At 48.4% G+C, this 25000-nt stretch overlaps 1 protein-coding gene across 1 annotated transcript in view; it reads right to left on the bottom strand.

Annotated features, from left to right (window-relative positions):
- Positions 1 to 25000, bottom strand: part of LOC124044351 (trafficking protein particle complex subunit 9-like) — a 393465-nt gene that overhangs the window by 112427 nt on the left and 256038 nt on the right. The window contains exon 22 of the mRNA XM_046364005.1: positions 14252 to 14362. Within this exon, the coding sequence (XP_046219961.1) occupies positions 14252 to 14362 (111 nt within the window). The remainder of the gene's footprint in view (positions 1 to 14251; positions 14363 to 25000) is intronic.

Here is a 25000-nt window from a genome sequence, read left to right as displayed (position 1 = left end):
AAACACCTCAGAGGGGTGTGTCGGCCAGAAGAAGCTACTGGATGACACAGGTCTCATCTCTGTCAGAGGAAACACCTCAGAGGGGTGTGTCGGCCAGAAGAAGCTACTGGATAACACAGGTCTCATCTCTGTCACAGAGGAAACACCTCAGAGGGGTGTGTCGGCCAGAAGAAGCTACTGTATAACACAGGTCTCATCTCTGTCACAGAGGAAACACCTCAGAGGGGTGTGTCGGCCAGAAGAAGCTACTGGATAACACAGGTCTCATCTCTGTCACAGAAGAAACACCTCAGAGGAGTGTATCGGCCAGAAGAAGCTACTGGATAACACAGAACATATGCGGGCCACCATCCCATGCGTGGAATATATGCTGGCAAAACGTTCATGTCTGTAAAGAAAAAAGGCTAAAACATAGGCTGATAATATTGCATTTGCAAACTAGCCTAGAGTCTCTTAAACCAGTGGTTCCCAAACTGTTGGGCAGGCCCCTCCCTCCGAGGGGTCGGCATGAGGGCCCCCATCCAATAAAATAAATAAACTGTACCAGTCAAAAGTATGGACACACCTACTCATTCAAGACTTTTTCTTCAGGTTTACTATTTCCTACATTGTAGAATAATAGTGTAGACAGTGTGTATCTCACAACTGTTGCGAAGGAGTAAAAGATGTTAGGGACAATAGAGGGTGATTCACAACAATTGTTTGCTGATATAATAATTGCTTGTAATAATGTAGTTTTGATAATGGCGAGACTGGTGAGAGGTAAAATCCTTTTCATACATTGCCTACATTACTACAAATATTAATAGCTAATTATGGAAAATAAGAAATAGGATTCTTAAAATACAGTGGGGCAAAAAAGTATTTAGTCAGCCACAATTGTGCAAGTTCTCCCACTTAAAAAGATGAGAGAGGCCTGTAATTTTCATCATAGGTACACTTCAGCTATGACAGACAAAATGAGAAACAAAAATCCAGAAAATCCCATTTTAGGATTTTTAATGAATCTATTTGCAAATAATTTGCAAATAAATTCATAAAAAATCCTACAATGTGATTTTCTAGATTTTTTTTTTGTCTTTTTTTTCCCCCCACTGTAAATGGTTAAAGAAAAGTGTGATAAATAAAAACATATACCAATTCTATTTAAGGACCAAAAAACTGAATTCCATTCCTAAACCATGTGCCATATAAATCCAAAATAGTTGGGAAAAGATTTTCGATGTAGCCATTCAATGGCACATGGTTTAGGAATTGATACGCAAAACAACGGCGGATTCAAATCTTCACATTTTTTCAATTGAAATTACTATACAAAATTCTTGCAACCAATAGGATGTTATTCATATGGGGGATACAGTCTTCCCAGCTCTGCAGATTATTCTGTGAGGAGGCAGAGTCATTAGATCATGTATTTTGGTATTGTTCATATGAAGCTCATTTTTGGTCACAGGTACAGGAATGGCTGAGGAATTGCAACATTTGCCTAGAACTAACGCTGCAGATAGAAATACTGGTTGATTTGAAAAGCCACAGTCAATCAATCAATAATATAATAATTATTTGAGCAATATAATAATTATTTGAGCAAAAATGGTTCTTTTTAATTGACTATGTGTAGAAGCTATGGGAATAGAAAGGTTCAACCCTTTAGTGAAGCATCACTGCACAGCACATCCTACCGATCCTCGACTTAGGTGATTTCATCTATAAAATAGCCTTCAACACTCTACTCAACAAACTGGATGCAGTCTATCACAGTGTCATCCGTTATGTCACCAAAGCCCCATACACTACCCACCATTGCGACCTGTACGCTCTCGTTGGTTGGCCATCGCTTCATATTCGTCGCCAAACCTACTGGCTACAGGTTATCTACAAGTCTCTGCTAGGTAAAGCCCTGCCTTATCTCAGCTCACTGGTCACCATAGCAGCACCCACCCGTAGCACGTGCTCCAGCAGGTATATCTCACTGGTGACCCCCAAAGCCAATTCCTCCTTTGGTCGTCTTTCCTTCCAGTTCCCTGCCGCCAATGACTGGAACGTACTGCAAAAATCTTGGAAGCTGGAGACTCATATCTCCCTCACTAGCTTTAAGCACCAGCTGTCAGAGCAGCTCGCAGATCACTGCACCTGTACATAGCCCATCTGTAAACAGTCCATCTATCCAACTACCTCATCCCCATACAGTATTTATGTATTTAACTTGCTCCTTTACACCCCAGTATCCCTACTTGCACATTCATCTTCTGCCCATCTACCATTCCAGTGTTTAATTGCTATATTGTAATTACTTCGCCACCATGGCCTATTTATTGCCTTAACTCCCTTATCTTACCACATTTGCACTCACTGTATATAGACTTTTTGTTTTCTTTTGTTCTACTGCTTTAAAACTGCAATATTTTCTTTGCACCCCAAGACAAAATGTGAAGAATTGCAGGAAATAAGGAAGGAGAGGGGGAACAAGATGTTCCCCAATGCTGGAATGTGGGCCCTGAGTGTAAACGTCATCAGGCAGTAAGTGGGGAAAGATTCATTTCAGATGGCGGCGCTATGGGATGTTGTTTCAAAGTTATCCATCATCCATGTCTGTAAACAGACCGAGCAACTCAATGGGCCACTACAGCGTTGGAAGAACAAAACCTCAGGAAAGACCTGTGATTCAGACAGCGGTTTCAGGCCATGCAGGAAATAGCAGCAGTCTGCAGGATGAATGGAGCAAAAAACCTTAAAGAATATTATGGAGACTATCATGAGATACTCCAGTGAAGGACGTTCACCCTGAGCTTTTGTTCACACAGAAGAGACAGAGATATAAAAAGAAGCCCCTCAGGGATCTTTTCTGTCTGGCAGTCAGTTACAGATTAAACTGATACTTCAGGGGCTCAACTCACACACGGCACCTGCACATGCACACAAACACACGGCACAGTACGCACACACACACACTCTAGGAAGTCCGTATGGAGTTCAACAACCAACTAAGGGAGAATGGCTGTTGGCTCTTCTTCTCCAGATTCATTAGAATTAGGGCTTCTTTAGGCCTAGGGCACACGTTTCTTGTAGTAGTTTGTTTGGAAGCGGTCGTGATGTCTGACACTCAGTGGCCAGTTTATTAGGTACACCACCCCGTTCACAAAAATGGTTCGCTCCTACAGACAGTGAGTCACGTGGACGTAGCTTGCTATATAAAGCAGGCAGACAGTAATCAAGGTATTCAGTTACTGTTTGATTGAACGTTTGAATTGACAAAATGAGTGACCTAAGCGAATGAGCACAGTATGATTGTGAGAGTTAGTTGTGCTAATTCCAGTACGTTAGAAATGTGTGGCCTCCTGGGCTATTCATGCATGACAGTGTCTAGGGTTTACAGAGAATGTTGTGACAAACAAAACACATCCAGTCGATAAATCAAATCAAGTCAAATTTTATTTGTCACATACACATGGTTAGCAGATGTTAATGAGAGTGTAGCGAAATGCTTGTGCTTCTAGTTCCGACAATGCAGTAATAACCAACAAGTAATCTAACTAACAATTCCAAAACTACTACCTTATACACACAAGTGTAAAGGGATAAAGAATATGTACATAAAGATATGTGAATGAGTGATGGTACAGAACGGCATAGGCAAGATACAGTAGATGGTATCGAGTGCAGTATATACATATGAGATGAGTGTGTAAACAAAGTGGCATAGTTTAAAGTGGCTAGTGATACATGTATTACATAAAGATGCAGTAGATGATATAGAGTACAGTATATACGTAGACATATGAGATGAATAATGTAGGGTATGTAAACATTATATTAAGTAGCATTGTTTAAAGTGGCTAGTGATATATTTTACATCAATTCCCATTATTAAAGTGTCTGGAGTTGAGTCAGTGTGTTGGCAGCAGCCACTCAATGTTAGTGGTGGCTGTTTAACAGTCTGATGGCCTTGAGATAGAAGCTGTTTTTCAGTCTCTCGGTCCCAGCTTTGATGCACCTGTACTGACCTCGCCTTCTGGATGATAGCGGGGTGAACAGGCAGTGGCTCAGGTGGTTGTTGTCCTTGATGATCTTCATGGTCTTCCTGTGACATCGGGTGGTGTAGGTGTCCTGGAGGGCAGGTAGTTTGCCCCCGGTGATGCGTTGTGCAGACCTCATTACCCTCTGGAGAGCCTTACGGTTGTGGGCGGAGCAGTTGCCGTACCAGGCAGTGATACAGCCCGACAGGATGCTCTCGATTGTGCATCCATAGAAGTTTGTGAGTGCTTTTGGTGACAAGCCAAATTTCTTCAGCCTCCTGAGGTTGCGATGCTGTCTGTGTGGGTGGACCAATTCAGTTTGTCTGTGATGTGTACGCCGAGGAACTTAAAACTTACTACCCTCTCCACTGCTGTTCCATCGACGTGGATAGGGGGGTGTTCCCTCAAGTCCACAATCATCTCCTTAGTTTTATTGAAGTTGAGTGTGAGGTTATTTTCCTGACACCACACTCCGAGGGCCCTCACCTCCTCCCTGTAGGCCTTCTCGTCGTTGTTGGTAATCAAGCCTACCACTATTGTGTCGTCCGCAAACTTGATGATTTAGTTGGAGGCGTGCGTGGCCACGCAGTCGTGGGTGAACAGGGAGTACAGGTGAGGGCTCAGAACGCACCCTTGTGGGGCCCCAGTGTTGAGGATCAGCGGGGTGGAGATGTTGTTGCCTACCCTCACCACCTGGGGGGGCCCGTCAGGAAGTCCAGTACCCAGTTGCACAGGGCGGGGTCGAGACCCAGGGTCTCGAGCTTGATGACGAGTTTGGAGGGTACTATGGTGTTAATGCCTGAGCTGTAGTCGATGAACAGCATTCTCACATAGGTATTCCTCTTGTCCAGATGGGTTAGGGCAGTGTGCAGTATGGTTGAGAATGCATCGTCTGTGGACCTATTTGGGCGGTAAGCAAATTGGAGTGGGTCTAGGGTGTCAGGTAGGGTGGAGGTGATATGGTCCTTGACTAGTCTCTCAAAGCACTTCATGATGACGGAAGTGAGTGCTAAGGGGCGGTAGTCGTTTAGCTCAGTTACCTTAGCTTTCTTAGGAACAGGAACAATGGTGGCCCTCTTGAAGCATGTGGGAACAGCAGACTGGGATAGGGATCGATTGAATATGTCCGTAAACACACCAGCCAGCTGGTCTGCGCATGCTCTGAGGGCGCGGCTGTGGATGCCGTCTGGGCCTGCAGCCTTGCGAGGGTTAACACGTTTAAATGTTTTACTCACCTCAGCTGCAGTGAAGGAGAGTCTGCATGTTTTGGTTGCGGGCCGTGTCAGTGGCACTGTATTGTCCTCAAAGCGGGCAAAAAAGTTATTTAGTCTGCCTGGCAGCAAGGCATCCTGGTCCGTGACTTGGCTGGTTTTCTTTTTGTAATCCGTGATTGACTGTAGACCCTGCCACATACCTCTTGTGTCTGAGCCGTTTAATTGCGATTCTACTTTGTCTCTATATTGACGCTTAGCTTGTTTGATTGCCTTGCGGAGGGAATAGCTACATTGTTTGTATTCGGTCATGTTTCCGGTCACCTTGCAGGGAGCAACAAAATGGAGTCGTGGTCAGATTTTCTGAAAGGAGCGTGGGAGAGGGCCTCAGTCAACGGTAGTCCTGTGGATGAAAACAGCTCGTTGATGAGAGAGGTCGAAGGAGAATTGCAAGAGTCGTGCAAGCTAAGAGAAGGGCCACAAACACCACAGTGGTGTGTCCAAACAGGATCTCAGAACCCACAACTTGTTGGTCCTCGTCACGGATGGGCTCAAGCAGCAGTCGACCACACCGGGTTCCACTCCTATCAGATACAAACAAGAAGAAGCGGCTCCAGCAGGCACGCCATCACCAACAATGGACAATTGAGGAGTGGAAAAACATTGCCCGGTCCGAAGAATCCCGGTTCCCGTTGCGTCTGGCTGATGGCAGGATTTGGCGTAAGCAGCATGAGTCCATGGCCATATCTTTGCCTGGTGTCAACGGTACAGGCTGGTGGCGGTGGTGTAATGGTGTGGAGAATGTTTTCCTGGCACATGTTAGGTCCCTTGATACCAATTGAGCAACGTGTCCATGCCCCCGAAGACTTCAGGCTGTTATGGAGGCAAAGGGGTGTTCGACCTGGTACTAGAAAGTGTACCTTGTAAACTGGCAACATGTATTTCATCGACAAGAACGTCACCTGTCCCCCCTACATTGGTTTATTTACCTTTATTCAGGTCTGCATAAAGGTGTTTCATTTTAACTGTTGGATATGATCCCTTGAGATCATGAGATGCTGTGAATTTCATTAAAGTCATGAATAACATTGTTGGCTGCCCATTCAAATCAAGACAAAACAACCAAACTACAATAGACAAGTCCTGCTCTCTCTCTATTCTCCCTTTTCCCCATGGTGCTCATACACAAAGAGAGAGAGAGACAAAAGGAGCTTTGGTTGAAGAGGCTGACAGAGGTCGGTGTTTGAGCTTTCTAGGGCTTCCAAACATCAGAGGGGCCATTTTCATTCATATCTCCTGCACCTCTCATCTGTCTTTCAGCTGTAATGAACAGGAACGAGTGGTAAAGATCTGGAAGGCTGAGCGTTGGAAGATGGGAGAAGATGAAGTGAACCAGACCTCTTTCCTTCTTCGATGAACCCGCGCACACACACACACGAGCAGCCGCACACACACACACACACACACACACACACACACACACACACACACACACACACACACACACACACACACACACACACACACACACACACACACACACACACACACACACACACACACACACACACACACACACACACACACACACGCGCACACACACACACACGAGCAGCCGCGCACACACACACACGAGAAGCCGCGCGCACACACACACGAGAAGCCGCGCGCACACACACACGAGAAGCCGCGCACACACACACACGAGAAGCCGCGCGCACACACACACACGAGCAGCCGCGCTCGAGTTGTATTTCTGCAAATAAAGATTTCCAAGGTAACTTTAAACATATACAATAGCACTATTTAAACAGATTAAGAGTTTTTGTTAATATCCCCAAAAAAAGAGAAAAAAATGGACAATTAAAGAAACAAAACAAAAATCAAAGACGTTGATAATAACCTGTATTAAATATAATACAGACCATTTACCTTCATATATTATAGAAACCAGGGCTTCAGGTCACTGGGTGTGTTTTCATGTTCTAATGTATGGAAGCTCAGGCAGGATTCAGAGCTCTGTGTCTCCACTGCGGAGGTAATACCAGCGATTAAAAATGAACTGCTGACCTGCCTGTAACCGGCTCACATGCACACTTTGAATTAAAAGTCTTTAAAAGACAGCCCGACCTCTTGACAAGACCTCTCCGAAGGCATTGGGTTCCTCATTCCTAACGTGTTACCATAGACAGGAGAACAGGGCGGTCCAAAGTCTTACTGTCACTTTCCTGGAAAAGCTAGGAGACCTCCCTCTATCTTTGCAACAGCAAAATGGACCTAAATTATGAACCAGCCATGTAGAGAATAAGAAAGATAAACATGCTAGGCTAACCATTTCTAGAGACATTTTCTAATAGTCCAACAGAAGGATAGTGTGACGCTATTTGGCTGTGTGGCTGAAAAGAACAACCCCACACCACCCTGTGTTGTCTCATTACATTTACATTACATTTAAGTCATTTAGCAGACGCTCTTATCCAGAGCGACTTACAAATTGGTGCATTCACCTTATGACATCCAGTGGAACAGTCACTTTACAATAGTGCATCTAAATCTTAAGGGGGGTGAGAGGGATTACTTATCCTATCCTAGGTATTCCTTAAAGAGGTGGGGTTTCAGGTGTCTCCGGAAGGTGGTGATTGACTCCGCTGTCCTGGCGTCGTGAGGGAGTTTGTTCCACCATTGGGGGGCCAGGGCAGCGAACAGTTTTGACTGGGCTGAGCGGGAGCTGTACTTCCTCAGTGGTAGGGAGGCGAGCAGGCCAGAGGTGGATGAACGCAGTGCCCTTGTTTGGGTGTAGGGCCTGATCAGAGCCTGGAGGTACTGAGGTGCCGTTCCCCTCACAGCTCCGTAGGCAAGCACCATGGTCTTGTAGCGGATGCGAGCTTCAACTGGAAGCCAGTGGAGAGAACGGAGGAGCGGGGTGACGTGAGAGAACTTGGGAAGGTTGAACACCAGACGGGCTGCGGCGTTCTGGATGAGTTGAAGGGGTTTAATGGCACAGGCAGGGAGCCCAGCCAACAGCGAGTTGCAGTAATCCAGACGGGAGATGACAAGTGCCTGGATTAGGACCTGCGCCGCTTCCTGTGTGAGGCAGGGTCGTACTCTGCGGATGTTGTAGAGCATGAACCTACAGGAACGGGCCACCGCCTTGATGTTGGTTGAGAACGACAGGGTGTTGTCCAGGATCACGCCAAGGTTCTTGGCGCTCTGGGAGGAGGACACAATGGAGTTGTCAACCGTGATGGCGAGATCATGGAACGGGCAGTCCTTCCCCGGGAGGAAGAGCAGCTCCGTCTTGCCGAGGTTCAGCTTGAGGTGGTGATCCGTCATCCACACTGATATGTCTGCCAGACATGCAGAGATGCGATTCGCCACCTGGTCATCAGAAGGGGGAAAGGAGAAGATTAATTGTGTGTCGTCTGCATAGCTATGATAAGAGAGACCATGTGAGGTTATGACAGAGCCAAGTGACTTGGTGTATAGCGAGAATAGGAGAGGGCCAAGAACAGAGCCCTGGGGGACACCAGTGGTGAGAGCGCGTGGTGAGGAGACAGATTCTCGCCACGCCACCTGGTAGGAGCGACCTGTCAGGTAGGACGCAATCCAAGCGTGGGCCGCGCCGGAGATGCCCAACTCGGAGAGGGTGGAGAGCAGGATCTGATGGTTCACAGTATCGAAGGCAGCCGATAGATCTAGAAGGATGAGAGCAGAGGAGAGAGAGTTAGCTTTAGCAGTGCGGAGCGCCTCCGTGATACAGAGGAGAGCAGTCTCAGTTGAATGACTAGTCTTGAAACCTGACTGATTTGGATCTAGAAGGTCATTCAGAGAGAGATAGCGGGAGAGCTGGCCAAGGACGGCACGTTCAAGAGTTTTGGAGAGAAAAGAAAGAAGGGATACTGGTCTGTAATTGTTGACATCGGAGGGATCGAGTGTAGGTTTTTTCAGAAGGGGTGCAACTCTCGCTCTCTTGAAGACGGAAGGGACGTAGCCAGCGGTCAGGGATGAGTTGATGAGCGAGGTGAGGTAAGGGAGAAGGTCTCCGGAAATGGTCTGGAGAAGAGAGGAGGGGATAGGGTCAAGCGGGCAGGTTGTTGGGCGGCCGGCCGTCACAAGACGCGAGATTTCATCTGGAGAGAGAGGGGAGAAAGAGGTCAGAGCACAGGGTAGGGCAGTGTGAGCAGAACCAGCTTTGTCGTTTGACTTAGCAAACGAGGATCGGATGTCGTCGACCTTCTTTTCAAAATGGTTGACGAAGTCATCTGCAGAGAGGGAGGAGGGGGGAGGGGGAGGAGGATTCAGGAGGGAGGAGAAGGTGGCAAAGAGCTTCCTAGAGTTAGAGGCAGATGCTTGGAATTTAGCGTGGTAGAAAGTGGCTTTAGCAGCAGAGACAGAGGAGGAAAATGTAGAGAGGAGGGAGTGAAAGGATGCCAGGTCCGCAGGGAGGCGAGTTTTCCTCCATTTCCGCTCGGCTGCCCGGAGCCCTGTTCTGTGAGCTCGCAATGAGTCATCGAGCCACGGAGCGGGAGGGGAGGACCGAGCCGGCCTGGAGGATAGGGGACATAGAGAGTCAAGGGATGCAGAGAGGGAGGAGAGGAGGGTTGAGGAGGCAGAATCAGGAGATAGGTGGGAGAAGGTTGGAGCGGAGGGAAGAGATGATAGGATGGAAGAGGAGAGAGTAGCGGGGGAGAGAGAGCGAAGGTTGGGACGGCGCGATACCATCCGAGTAGGGGCAGTGTGGGAGGTGTTGGATGAGAGCGAGAGGGAAAAGGATACAAGGTAGTGGTCGGAGACTTGGAGGGGAGTTGCAATGAGGTTAGTGGAAGAACAGCATCTAGTAAAGATGAGGTCGAGTGTATTGCCTGCCTTGTGAGTAGGGGGGGAAGGTGAGAGGGTGAGGTCAAAAGAGGAGAGGAGTGGAAAGAAGGAGGCAGAGAGGAAAGAGTCAAAGGTAGACGTGGGGAGGTTAAAGTCGCCCAGAACTGTGAGAGGTGAGCCGTCCTCAGGAAAGGAGCTTATCAAGGCATCAAGCTCATTGATGAACTCTCCGAGGGAACCTGGAGGGCGATAAATGATAAGGATGTTAAGCTTGAAAGGGCTAGTAACTGTGACAGCATGGAATTCAAAGGAGGCGATAGACAGATGGGTAAGGGGAGAAAGAGAGAATGACCACTTGGGAGAGATGAGGATCAGATGTCTCAGAGGTCTCAGATGCAGGCTGTAAGAGAACATTGTCTCCTGTAGAGTAAGGAACAACCCCACACCACCCTGTGTTGTCTCAGATGCAGGCTGTAAGAGAACATTCTCTCCTGTAGAGTAAGGAACAACCCCACACCACCCTGTGTTGTCTCAGATGCAGGCTGTAAGAGAACATTCTCTCCTGTAGAGTAAGGAACAACCCCACACCACCCTGTGTTGTCTCAGATGCAGGCTGTAAGAGAACATTCCTCTCCTGTAGAGTAAGGAACAACCCCACACCACCCTGTGTTGTCTCAGATGCAGGCTGTAAGAGAACATTCCTCTCCTGTAGAGTAAGGAACAACCCCACACCACCCTGTGTTGTCTCAGATGCAGGCTGTAAGAGAACATTCTCTCCTGTAGAGTAAGGAACAACCCCACACCACCCTGTGTTGTCTCAGATGCAGGCTGCAAGAGAACATTCCTCTCCTGTAGAGTAAGGCTTGTGGGTCACACGGTGTACACGCACACTCCCCACACACACCTCCCCACACGCATTCATAGCAGGAGGAAGGACGCTCCTCAGAGATAGCTGTGACAGGAGTCATAACTCCTTCAGAGGAATAACAAGCAGTGTGCGGAAGAGAGGAGAGGAACGGAGGCAGTGAGAGGGGGAAGAGAGGAGAGGAATGGAGGCAGAGAGAGGGGGAAGAGAGGAGAGGAATGGAGGCAGTGAGAGATGTTCAGAGATGGAGAGGGGGGAGAGAGGAGAGGAACGGAGGCAGAGAGAGAGGTTCAGAGATGGAGAGGGGGAAGAGAGGAGAGGAACGGAGGCAGAGAGAGAGGTTCAGAGATGGAGAGGGGAAGAGAGGAGAGGAACGGAGGCAGAGAGAGAGGTTCAGAGATGGAGAGGGGAAGAGAGGAGAGTAACGGAGGCAGAGAGAGAGGTTCAGAGATGGAGAGGGGAAGAGAGGAGAGTAACGGAGGCAGAGAGAGGGGAAAGAGGGAGAGGAATGGAGGCAGGGAGAGGGGGAAGAGAGAAGAGGAATGGAGGCAGTGAGAGGGGGAAGAGAGGAGAGGAACGGAGGCAGTGAGAGGGGGAAGCGAGGAGAGGAATGGAGGCAGGGGGGGGAAGAGAGGAGAGGAACGGAGGCAGAGAGAGGGAGAAGAGAGGAGAGGAACAGAGGCAGTGAGAGGGGGAAGAGAGGAGAGGAACGGAGGCAGGGAGAGGGGGAAGAGAGGAGAGGAACGGAGGCAGGGAGAGGGGGAAGAGAGGAGAGGAATGGAGGCAGAGAGAGGGGTTCAGAGATGGAGAGGGGAAGAGAGGAGAGGAACGGAGGCAGAGAGAGAGATTCAGAGATGGAGAGGGGAAGAGAGGAGAGGAACGGAGGCAGAGAGAGAGGTTCAGAGATGGAGAGGGGAAGAGAGGAGAGCAACAGAGGCAGAGAGAGAGGTTCAGAGATGGAGAGGGGAAGAGAGGAGAGGAACGGAGGCAGAGAGAGAGATTCAGAGATGGAGAGGGGAAGAGAGGAGAGGAACGGAGGCAGAGAGAGGTTCAGAGATGGAGAGGGGGGAGAGAGGAGAGGAACGGAGGCAGAGAGAGAGGTTCAGAGATGGAGAGGGGAAGAGAGGAGAGGAACAGAGGCAGAGAGAGAGGTTCAGAGATGGAGAGGGGAAGAGAGGAGAGGAACGGAGGCAGAGAGAGAGGTTCAGAGATGGAGAGGGGAAGAGAGGAGAGGAACGGAGGCAGAGAGAGAGGTTCAGAGATGGAGAGGGGAAGAGAGGAGAGGAACGGAGGCAGAGAGAGAGGTTCAGAGATGGAGAGGGGAAGAGAGGAGAGGAACGGAGGCAGAGAGAGAGGTTCAGAGATGGAGAGGGGAAGAGAGGAGAGGAACGGAGGCAGAGAGAGAGGTTCAGAGATGGAGAGGGGAAGAGAGGAGAGGAACGGAGGCAGAGAGAGAGGTTCAGAGATGGAGAGGGGAAGAGAGGAGAGGAACGGAGGCAGAGAGAGAGGTTCAGAGATGGAGAGGGGAAGAGAGGAGAGGAACGGAGGCAGAGAGAGAGGTTCAGAGATGGAGAGGGGAAGAGAGGAGAGGAACGGAGGCAGAGAGAGAGGTTCAGAGATGGAGAGGGGAAGAGAGGAGAGGAACGGAGGCAGAGAGAGAGGTTCAGAGATGGAGAGGGGAAGAGAGGAGAGGAACGGAGGCAGAGAGAGAGGTTCAGAGATGGAGAGGGGGAAGAGAGGAGAGGAACGGAGGCAGAGAGAGAGGTTCAGAGATGGAGAGGGGAAGAGAGGAGAGGAACGGAGGCAGAGAGAGAGGTTCAGAGATGGAGAGGGGAAGAGAGGAGAGGAACGGAGGCAGAGAGAGAGGTTCAGAGATGGAGAGGGGAAGAGAGGAGAGGAACAGAGGCAGAGAGAGAGATTCAGAGATGGAGAGGGGAAGAGAGGAGAGGAACGGAGGCAGAGAGAGAGGTTCAGAGATGGAGAGGGGGAAGAGAAAGGGAGAGGAAGCAACAGTGTCGGAATAATCCCATGTCAAGACGTACAGCAGCTCTCAATGTAAACAAATGTCCGACATGTCTTTATCAATGCAGAAGGAATGTGTGTTGAGAAATACAGCTAGCTACTGATTGAGCCCCCACTTAGTGTTCAAAGTCAACATTAATCTCGTGTCATACTAAACTCCAGTGACATGAGCAGCTCCATAGACATATTTAGAAAGTTTAGGTTATCTAGTAAAGGAGGATTTTAAAGGCCTAGTTCACCCAAATCACAAAATGATTAATTGGTTTCTTTACTCTGTAAGCAGCCTATGGCCAAATTAAGACAGCAGTCCGTGATTTGGTTAGTTCACCTTGTCAATAGACTTCTTACATGGTAAGGAAACCAATGTGATTTTGAACATTTGGGTGTACTCCCCCTTTAAAGGGCGGCTCCAGAGGCTGTCATTATTGACCCCCCAGTAAAACACCCCAGAGCGGGATGTCAATAATGGACCTAACTTCCATGGTTAGGTCAACAAGACAGCGTTGACCCGTCGGCACGAATCCATACTTAGCCATTACAGTCTCATTAACCCAACTACGGCTATTAGAACGCTGTTTAAAGCACCTGAAGACAGAATACACACTGCAGGCTATATGTAGGCTATATATGTCACATGATACACACACAGAACATGGGCTTGGTCACAGTATACACAGTGTACAAAACATTCAGAACACTAATATCCTAATATTCAGTTGCCCCCCCCCCCCCCCGTTTGCCCCCAGAACAGCCTCAATTCGCCAGGCCATGGACTCCACAGGGTGCAGAAACCATTCCAGAGGGTTGCAGGCCCATGTTGACTCCAATGCTTCCCACAATTGTGTCAAGTTGGCTGGATGTCCTTTGGGTGGTGAACCATTCTTGATACACACGGGAAACTGTTGAGTGTGAAAAACCCAGCAGCGTTGCAGTTCTTGACACAAACCGGTGTGCCTGGCACCTACTACCACACCCCGTTCAAAGGCACATACATATTTTGTCTTGCCCATTCACCCTCTGAATGGCTCACATACACAATCTATGTCTCATCAATATGGGACATCAATAAGGGATCATAGGTTTCACCGGGATTCACCTAGTCAAAGAGCACGTATTCCTAATGGTTTGGACACTCAGTGTATATCGTTCACTCATATGACTCTGACTGGTTGGATTTGAGTTTGTGTTCATATACGTTCATTCATTTACGTGCTCATGTTCAAACCAAAAACCTGGCCCACAATGTGTATACATTTAATACATGGAATGGACTGTTATCCACTGGCTCCCTGTGAATGGGCAGGTTAAAGGTCACATACCTCTGACACTCTGAGGGGTGCAGCACCAGGTCCTGGTTGTTGTTGGCGCTGACCATCAGCTCATGTTCTGTTGAGTTGAACACGTCCAGCAGCAGGTGGCACTGACGGGTTCTGGGGAGAAAGATAGAACCGGGTTAGAACCACGCACGCACACACACACACACAAACGATGGGTACTGAGGGGAGAGAGAAATGTTTTTAACTTGAAGTAATACAACATGCAGCGTGTAACTTTGAACGAGTGTCATGCCACTCTCTTCAAATTGGAAAGAGAAACAGAACACAAACACACAAGCCAGTACAGTAGCTACTGTACACAGACACAGAACACTAGAATACACTGTTCAATTGATATTAAGTTGATTCATAACTGACTGATATACCGAAGATTAAAAATGTAAAGGTTAGTTCAGTGTTCCCTTAGCAACTCCGAGGATATCAGTCAGTCTCCCGGCTGGATACTTGTTGAAAAGGTTCCCTTTTAAAACATGTCTACGTCGCCTACAGAGCCAACGTCTGCGATGTGGACATTGCAACATTATACACTTCGCTCAGATGACTTTCTGATAGTTTTCGCTATTAAGCTACTGGTGTGGTGAGCGTTTTAACAGCCCTTTTCTACAGTATGTCGCTCTCTCCTGATTGGCTAAGATGCTGTGTTGGTGCTTCCTGATTGATGGTCCAGCTAAACTGTGGGGAGGATAAATCAGTTGTCCCCCCTCTCTCTTTTGGTACAACCGTCCACTGGGTTAATCATGTCCTCCAGCAGAGACAAAGATACAGTTGGAGATGCATGGACGCTCCTGCTAGAAATATGGTATTTTAATTACTGTGACACTTTATTAGGGGGCCGGGACAAACTCTGATGAAATCTCCATTAACTCTGGGATTTAAGAGGAGGACAAAAGTAGAGTGGAATGGCTGAGGACATGGTGTCTCTCTCTCTAAGAGGAGGACAAAAGTAGAGTGGAAGGGCTGAGGACATGGTGTCTCTCTCTCTCTAAGAGGAGGACAAAAGTAGAGTGGAAGGGCTGAGGACATGGTGTCTCTCTCTCTCTAAGAGGAGGACAAAAGTAGAGTGGAAGGGCTGAGGACATGGTGTCTCTCTCTCTCTCTAAGAGGAGGACAAAAGTAGAGTGGAAGGGCTGAGGACATGGTGTCTCTCTCTAAGAGGAGGACGAAAGTAGAGTGTAAGGGCTGAGGACATGGTGTCTCTCTCTCTAAGAGGAGGACAAAAGTAGAGTGGAAGGGCTGAGGACATGGTGTCTCTCTCTAAGAGGAGGACGAAAGTAGAGTGTAAGGGCTGAGGACATGGTGTCTCTCTCTCTAAGAGGAGGACAAAAGTAGAGTGGAAGGGCTGAGGACATGGTGTCTCTCTCTAAGAGGAGGGAGGGAAGCAGTTAAAAGGGGACGTCCGAGGGTAAAGCGGTCCTTTGCAGGCTTGTGGTCTGGAAAGTAGGTGAGCCAGCAGTCTTCCTGCACCTTGCCAACAGTACATGGGTGATAGAATAGATTTTTGAGATCAGTTACGTTTTGAGTAACTCCGTCTGCACAGTGGACTACAGTACATACACTGAGTGTACAAACATGCTCTTTCCAAGACAGACTGACCAGGTTAGTCCAGGTGAAAGCTAAGGATTCCTTATTAATGTCTCCTGTTAAATCCACTTCAGGAGAAGACCAGTTTTTTAAAAAGCCTCGAGACAATAGAGACCTGGATTGTGAGGGTGAATAGGCCGGACAAACAGTTAAGTGCCTTTGAAAGTGGTATGCTATTTGGTGCCAGGCACACCGGTTTGAGTGTGTCAAGAATTGCAACGCTGCTGTTTTTTTAACCCTCAACAGTTTCCCGTGTGTATCAAGAATAGTCCACCGCCCAAAGGACATCCAGCCAACTTGACACAACTGTGGGAAGCATTGGAGTCAACATGGGCCAGCTTCTCTGTGGAATGCTTGCAACGCCTTGTAGACTCCATGCCCCAAAGAATTGCAGCTGTTCTGAGGGCAAAACGGGGGAATACAACTCAATATTAGGACGGTGTTCTAAATGTTTTGTACACTCAGTGTACACATCTAATTTCACAGAAAATAGAGGACAATTCTTAAAACTATTTATTTTTCCAATGAATGATGTCTTTAACTGTGTGTGTAAAAATAAGAAAAAGAGAATGACAGAGACAGGCTGGAGAGGAGAAACAGACAGACAGGATGGAGAGGAGAAACAGATCGAGACAGTCTAGAGAGGAGAAACAGACAGAGAAAGACAGGCTGGAGAGGAGAAACAGACAGAGAGAGACAGGCTGGAGGGGAGAAACAGACAGAGAAAGATAGGCTGGAGGGGAGAAACAGACAGAGAAAGACAGGCTGGAGAGGAGAAACAGACAGAGAAAGACAGGCTGGAGAGGAGAAACACACAGAGAGAGACAGGCTGGAGAAAAGAAACAGACAGAGAGAGACAGGCTGGAGAAAAGAAACAGACAGAGAAAGACAGGCTGGAGAGGAGAAACAGACAGAGAAAGACAGGCTGGAGAGGAGAAACAGACAGACAGAGACAGGCTGGAAAGGAGAAACAGACAGAGACAGGCTGGAAAGGAGAAACAGATCGAGACCGGCTGGAGAGGAGAAACAGACAGACAGAGACAGGCTGGAGAGGAGAAACAGACAGACAGAGACAGGCTGGAGAGGAGAAACAGACAGAGACAGGCTGGAGAGGAAAAACAGACAGACAGACAGGCTGGAGAGGAGAAACAGACAGCGAAAGACAGGCTGGAGAAGAGAAACAGACAGGCAGAGACAGGCTGGAAAGGAAAAACAGACAGAGACAGGCTGGAGAGGAGAAACAGACAGAGAAAGACAGGCTGCAGAGGAGACACAGACAGACAGAGACAGGCTGGAGAGGAGAAACAGACAGAGACAGGCTGGAGAGGAGAAACAGACAGAGACAGGCTGGAGAGGAAAAACAGACAGAGACAGGCTGGAGAGGAGAAACAGACAGACAGAGACAGGCTGGAGAGGAAAAACAGACAGAGACAGGCTGGAGAGGAGAAACAGACAGACAGAGACAGGCTGGAGAGGAGAAACAGACAGACAGAGACAGGCTGGAGAGGAGAAACAGACAGAGACAGGCTGGAGAGGAGAAACAGACAGACAGAGACAGGCTGGAGAGGAGAAACAGACAGAGACAGGCTGGAGAGGAAAAACAGACAGAGACAGGCTGGAGAGGAGAAACAGACAGACAGAGACAGGCTGGAGAGGAGAAACAGACAGACAGAGACAGGCTGGAGAGGAAAAACAGACAGAGACAGGCTGGAGAGGAGAAACAGACAGACAGAGACAGGCTGGAGAGGAGAAACAGACAGACAGAGACAGGCTGGAGAGGAAAAACAGACAGAGACAGGCTGGAGAGGAAAAACAGACAGAGACAGGCTGGAGAGGAGAAACAGACAGACAGAGACAGGCTGGAGAGGAAAAAAAGACAGAGACAGGCTGGAGAGGAAAAACAGACAGAGACAGGCTGGAGAGGAGAAACAGACAGACAGAGACAGGCTGGAGAGGAGAAACAGACAGACAGAGACAGGCTGGAGAGGAGAAACAGACAGACAGAGACAGGCTGGAGAGGAGAAACAGACAGACAGAGACAGGCTGGAGAGGAGAAACAGACAGACAGAGACAGGCTGGAGAGGAGAAACAGACAGACAGAGACAGGCTGGAGAGGAGAAACAGACAGACAGAGACAGGCTGGAGAGGAGAAACAGACAGACAGAGACAGGCTGGAGAGGAGAAACAGACAGACAGAGACAGGCTGGAGAGGAGAAACAGACAGACAGAGACAGGCTGGACAGGAGAAACAGACAGACAGAGACAGGCTGGAAAGGAAAAACAGACAGAGACAGGCTGGAGAGGAGAAACAGACAGAGAAAGACAGGCTGCAGAGGAGACACAGACAGACAGAGACAGGCTGGAGAGGAGAAACAGACAGAGACAGGCTGGAGAGGAAAAACAGACAGAGACAGGCTGGAGAGGAGAAACGGACAGACAGAGACAGGCTGGAGAGGAGAAACGGACAGACAGAGACAGGCTGGAGAGGAGAAACAGACAGACAGAGACAGGCTGGAGAGGAAAAACAGACAGAGACAGGCTGGAGAGGAAAAACAGACAGAGACAGGCTGGAGAGGAGAAACAGACAGACAGAGACAGGCTGGAGAGGAAAAACAGACAGAGACAGGCTGGAGAGGAGAAACAGACAGACAGAGACAGGCTGGAGAGGAGAAACAGACAGACAGAGACAGGCTGGAGAGGAGAAACAGACAGAGACAGGCTGGAGAGGAGAAACAGACAGAGACAGGCTGGAGAGGAGAAACAGACAGACAGAGACAGGCTGGAGAGGAGAAACAGACAGAGACAGGCTGGAGAGGAAAAACAGACAGAGACAGGCTGGAGAGGAGAAACAGACAGACAGAGACAGGCTGGAGAGGAGAAACAGACAGACAGAGACAGGCTGGAGAGGAGAAACAGACAGACAGAGACAGGCTGGAGAGGAGAAACAGACAGAGACAGGCTGGAGAGGAGAAACAGACAGAGACAGGCTGGAGAGGAGAAACAGACAGACAGAGACAGGCTGGAGAGGAGAAACAGACAGACAGAGACAGGCTGGAGAGGAGAAACAGACAGAGACAGGCTGGAGAGGAAAAACAGACAGAGACAGGCTGGAGAGGAGAAACAGACAGACAGAGACAGGCTGGAGAGGAAAAACAGACAGAGACAGGCTGGAGAGGAGAAACAGACAGACAGAGACAGGCTGGAGAGGAGAAACAGACAGACAGAGACAGGCTGGAGAGGAGAAACAGACAGACAGAGACAGGCTGGAGAGGAGAAACAGACAGAGACAGGCTGGAGAGGAGAAACAGACAGACAGAGACAGGCTGGAGAGGAGAAACAGACAGAGACAGGCTGGAGAGGAAAAACAGACAGAGACAGGCTGGAGAGGAGAAACAGACAGACAGAGACAGGCTGGAGAGGAGAAACAGACAGACAGAGACAGGCTGGAGAGGAAAAACAGACAGAGACAGGCTGGAGAGGAGAAACAGACAGACAGAGACAGGCTGGAGAGGAGAAACAGACAGACAGAGACAGGCTGGAGAGGAAAAACAGACAGAGACAGGCTGGAGAGGAAAAACAGACAGAGACAGGCTGGAGAGGAGAAACAGACAGACAGAGACAGGCTGGAGAGGAAAAACAGACAGAGACAGGCTGGAGAGGAAAAACAGACAGAGACAGGCTGGAGAGGAGAAACAGACAGACAGAGACAGGCTGGAGAGGAGAAACAGACAGACAGAGACAGGCTGGAGAGGAGAAACAGACAGACAGAGACAGGCTGGAGAGGAGAAACAGACAGACAGAGACAGGCTGGAGAGGAGAAACAGACAGACAGAGACAGGCTGGAGAGGAGAAACAGACAGACAGAGACAGGCTGGAGAGGAGAAACAGACAGACAGAGACAGGCTGGAGAGGAGAAACAGACAGACAGAGACAGGCTGGAGAGGAGAAAAACAGACAGAGACAGGCTGGAGAGGAGAAACAGACAGACAGAGACAGGCTGGAGGAGAAACAGACAGACAGAGACAGGCTGGAAAGGAAAAACAGACAGAGACAGGCTGGAGAGGAGAAACAGACAGAGAAAGACAGGCTGCAGAGGAGACACAGACAGACAGAGACAGGCTGGAGAGGAGAAACAGACAGAGACAGGCTGGAGAGGAAAAACAGACAGAGACAGGCTGGAGAGGAGAAACGGACAGACAGAGACAGGCTGGAGAGGAGAAACGGACAGACAGAGACAGGCTGGAGAGGAGAAACAGACAGACAGAGACAGGCTGGAGAGGAAAAACAGACAGAGACAGGCTGGAGAGGAAAAACAGACAGAGACAGGCTGGAGAGGAGAAACAGACAGACAGAGACAGGCTGGAGAGGAAAAACAGACAGAGACAGGCTGGAGAGGAGAAACAGACAGACAGAGACAGGCTGGAGAGGAGAAACAGACAGACAGAGACAGGCTGGAGAGGAGAAACAGACAGAGACAGGCTGGAGAGGAGAAACAGACAGACAGAGACAGGCTGGAGAGGAGAAACAGACAGAGACAGGCTGGAGAGGAAAAACAGACAGAGACAGGCTGGAGAGGAGAAACAGACAGACAGAGACAGGCTGGAGAGGAGAAACAGACAGACAGAGACAGGCTGGAGAGGAGAAACAGACAGACAGAGACAGGCTGGAGAGGAGAAACAGACAGAGACAGGCTGGAGAGGAGAAACAGACAGAGACAGGCTGGAGAGGAGAAACAGACAGACAGAGACAGGCTGGAGAGGAGAAACAGACAGACAGAGACAGGCTGGAGAGGAGAAACAGACAGACAGAGACAGGCTGGAGAGGAGAAACAGACAGACAGAGACAGGCTAGAGAGGAGAAACAGACAGACAGAGACAGGCTGGAGAGGAGAAACAGACAGACAGAGACAGGCTGGAGAGGAGAAACAGACAGAGACAGGCTGGAGAGGAGAAACAGACAGACAGAGACAGGCTGGAGAGGAGAAACAGACAGAGACAGGCTGGAGAGGAGAGGAGCAATACACCTAGAAAAGCTAGGAAACTGGCCCTGATGAAAGGACTAATACCTTTGATGTTGTGATGTTAGGACAGGACATGCATGGACAGGGCTCCTTAATGTGTTTTCGTTATGTAACGTGTGTTCACACGCAAACACCCTCCACCCTCCCACAAAGACCACCAGATAATGAATGTCTCCCATTTCTGGACAGCGCTATGTCACGCTGACGAATGAGCCGTGCGATCAGCCATTCACCGCTAATGATTGGTGGAGAGGCCTCCCATCCCGTCGGAGAAGAATAACTTACCAAACTTGGCTGTCCACGGTAGCTCATCACTTCTTAGAGCCGCCACTGACAGCCAAATGAGCTTTTAAACAGATGGACATGCAAATCATCTGACTGGCTGTCTCCCCAAACAAATCCACAGCCTGCAAACCCTGAGACTATGGATGAGACCACTTCTGTCACTCCTACAGCAAGCTTATTGTTATTCAGAGAGTCTCATCTGAAACAGCAAGACACAGGTGGCTTAGCTAGCCTAGTACTGTGTAGGCTGGTGTCTGACTTTGAGGTGTGGTAGTGGTCAAAATGGCTGCCATCACCACAGGATAGAAAAGAGGAGGAGAAGAGGAGAAGAGGAGAAGCAGCTCAATGGCTGGTCAATCCTCAGGATCTCCGATCAATATGTGCTGATTCCACAGCGGCTCCTCTGGCACAATATGTGACAATACGCCCTCAGCCCTCCTATACACTCCCACGTCAAATAAATATGCTTAATTAGGTTTGGGCTGGTTGGATTTAGAGTGCTGCCAATGTGTTGATATTTTTAGAGTGTGTGTGTGTGTGTGTGTGTGTGTGTGTGTGTGTGTGTGTGTGTGTGTGTGTGTGTGTGTGTGTGTGTGTGTGTGTGTGTGTGTGTGTGTGTGTGTGTGTGTGTGTGTGTGTGTGTGTGTGTGTGTGTGTGTGTGTGTGTGTGAGCCTGTGGGGAACAGAGCACATAGGAGGCTGGGCTACTAACAACAGGTTTAGACTGAAGACTGAATCATGTCCTGGTAACATGGGACATCTGTGTGTGTGTTTGTGCTCGTGTGTGTCTGACAGTATGGAACATTATGTCAGAAAACAGAGCCCAGCTGCTGTATGCAGTACCGGTACGGTTCCAACAGGTTTCTACCATGAATGGATCATTGACTATTTCACACATACAGTGGGGAGAACAAGGATTTGATACACTGCCAATTTTGCAGGTTCTCCTACTTACAAAGCATGTAGAGGTCTGTAATTGTTATCATAGGTACACTTCAACTGTGGGAGACAGAATCTAAAACAAAAATCCAGAAAATCACATTGTATTTTTTAAGTAATTCATTTGCATTTTATTGCATGACATAAGTATTTGGTCACCTACCAACCAGTAAGAATTCCGGCTCTCACAGACCTGTTAGTATTTCTTTAAGAATCCCTCCTGTTCTCCACTCATTACCTGTATTAACTGCACCTGTTTGAACTCGTTACCTGTATAAAAGACACCTGTCCACACACTCAATCAAACAGACTCCAACCTCTCCACAATGGCCAAGACCAGAGAGCTGTGTAAGGACATCAGGAATAAAATTGTAGACCTGCACAAGGCTGGGATGGGCTACAGGACAATAGGCAAGCAGCTTGGTGAGAAGGCAACAACTGTTGGCGCAATTATTAGAAAATGGAATAAGTTCAAGATGACGGTCAATCACCCTCGGTCTGGGGCTCCATGCAAAATCTCACCTCGTGGGGCATCAATGATGATGAGGGAGGTGAGGGATCAGCCCAGAACTACACGGCAGGACCTGGTCAATGACCTGAAGAGAGCTGGGACCACAGTCTCAAAGAAAACCATTATTAACACACTACGCCGTCATGGATTAAAATCCTGCAGCGCACGCAAGGTCCCCCTGCTCAAGCCAGCGCATGTCCAGGCCCGTCTGAAGTTTGCCAATGACCATCTGGATGAAGCAGTGGAGGAATGGGAGAAGGTCATGTGGTCTGATGAGACAAAAATAGAGCTTTTTGGTCTAAACTCCACTCACTGTGTTTGGAGGAAGAAGGATGAGTACAACCTCAAGAACACCATCCCACCCATGAAGCATGGAGGTGGAAACATCATTCTTTGGGGATGCTTTTCTGCAAAGGGGACAGGATGACTGCACCGTGTTGAGGGGAGGATGGATGGGGCCTTGGCCAACAACCTCCTTCCCTCAATAAGAGCATTGAAGATGGGTTGTGGCTGGGTCTTCCAGCATGACAACACACAGCCAGGGCAACTAAGGAGTGGCTCCGTAAGAAGCATCTCAAGGTCCTGGAGTGGCCTAGCCAGTCTCCAGACCTGAACCCAATAGAAAATCTTTGGAGGGAGCTGAAAGTCTGTATTGCCCAGCAACAGCCCCGAAACCTGAAGGATCTGGAGAAGGTCTGTATGGAGGAGTGGGCCAAAATCCCTGCTGCAGTGTGTGTAAACCTGGTCAAGAACTACAGGAAACGTACAATCTCTGTAATTGCAAACAAAGGTTTCTGTACCAAATATTAAGTTCTGCTTTACTGATGTATCAAATACGTATGTCATGCAATAAAATGCAAATTAATTACATAGAAATCATACAATGTGATTTTCTGGATTTTTGTTTTAGATTCCGTCTCTCACAGTTGAATGTACGTATGATAAAAATTACAGACCTCTACATGCTTTGCAAGTGGGAAAACCTGCAAAATCGGCAGTGTATCAAATACTTGTTCTTCCCACTGTAGGTAGGGAGGCACAAAGATAATCAGGTCATAATTATTGGCACCCATTATACAGATGAGCAAAAAAGACTGTATAAAATGAATCCAAACACTGAGCTATATTGCATGCAAAAAAAAAACTAAAATAACTTTATACTAATACAATCGTTCAGATAAAGAGATTTTGTTCAACAAGTAACACAAAAAAATCTAAAAAAGATATTGGTCAAAGTTATTGGCACCCCTGTTTTCAATACAACAGCACCCTGCCCTTGCGAGAATGACGACACTGAGCCATTTTCTAAAATGTTTTATGAGATTGGAGAACACATGAGGAGGGATGTTAGGTCTTCACATTTGGTTATTACTTGTTACATTTTTTTTAACCTCAGTATTTTGTTTTATTTTAGAACATTTACTGCTCATCATTATCTTGGGTGCCAACAATTTCAGATGTGACTGTATTACATATACACACTGAACAAAAATATCAATGCACAACATGCAACATTTTCAACGATTTTACTGAGTTACAGTTCATATAAGGAAATCAATCAAATTAAATACATTCATCAGGCCCTAATCTATGAATTCCACATGATAGTGCAGCGATTGGTGGGCCTCGACGGGAACTTGGGAGACAGGCCCAGCCATTGGGGAGACAGGCCCAGCCATTGGGGAGTCAGGCCCACCCACTGGGGAGACAGGCGCAGCAACTGGGGAGACAGGCCCAGCCATTGGGGAGTCAGGCCCACCCACTGGGGAGACAGGCCCACCCACTGGGGAGACAGGCGCAGCAACTGGGGAGACAGGCCCACCCACTGGGGAGACAGGCCCACCCACTGGGGAGACAGGCCCACCCACTGGGGAGACAGGCCCACCCACTGGGGAGACAGGCCCACCCACTGGGGAGACAGGCCCACCCACTGGGGAGACAGGCCCAGCCAATCCGAAAGACTTTTCCCCCACAAAAAGGCTTTATTACAGACATAAATACTCCTCAGTTTCATCAGCTGTCCGGGTGGCTGGTCTCAGATGATCCCACAGCTGAAGAAGCCGGACGATGGAATGTAATTTCTCTTTGCTTATTTGAGCTGTTCTTGCCATAATATGAACTTGGTCTTTTACCAAAAAGGGCTATCTTCTGTATACCACCTCTACCTTGTCACAACTGATTGGCTCAAACACTTTAAGGAAAGAAATTCCACAAATTAACTTTTTAACAAGGCACACATGTTAAATGAAATGCATTCCAGGTGAAAGGCATTCCATTCTATTCCATCGTGAAATTGGTTGAGAGAATGCCAAGTATGTGCAAAGCTGTCATCAAGGCAAAGGGTGGCTACTTTGAAGAAACATAAACATATTTTGATTTTGACACTTTTTTTGGT

This window comes from Oncorhynchus gorbuscha, linkage group LG09 (assembly GCF_021184085.1).
Source record: "Oncorhynchus gorbuscha isolate QuinsamMale2020 ecotype Even-year linkage group LG09, OgorEven_v1.0, whole genome shotgun sequence".
NCBI lineage: Eukaryota > Metazoa > Chordata > Actinopteri > Salmoniformes > Salmonidae > Oncorhynchus > Oncorhynchus gorbuscha.
Note: the sequence above shows the minus strand (reverse complement) of the source record. Positions and strands in the feature narration are given on the sequence as shown.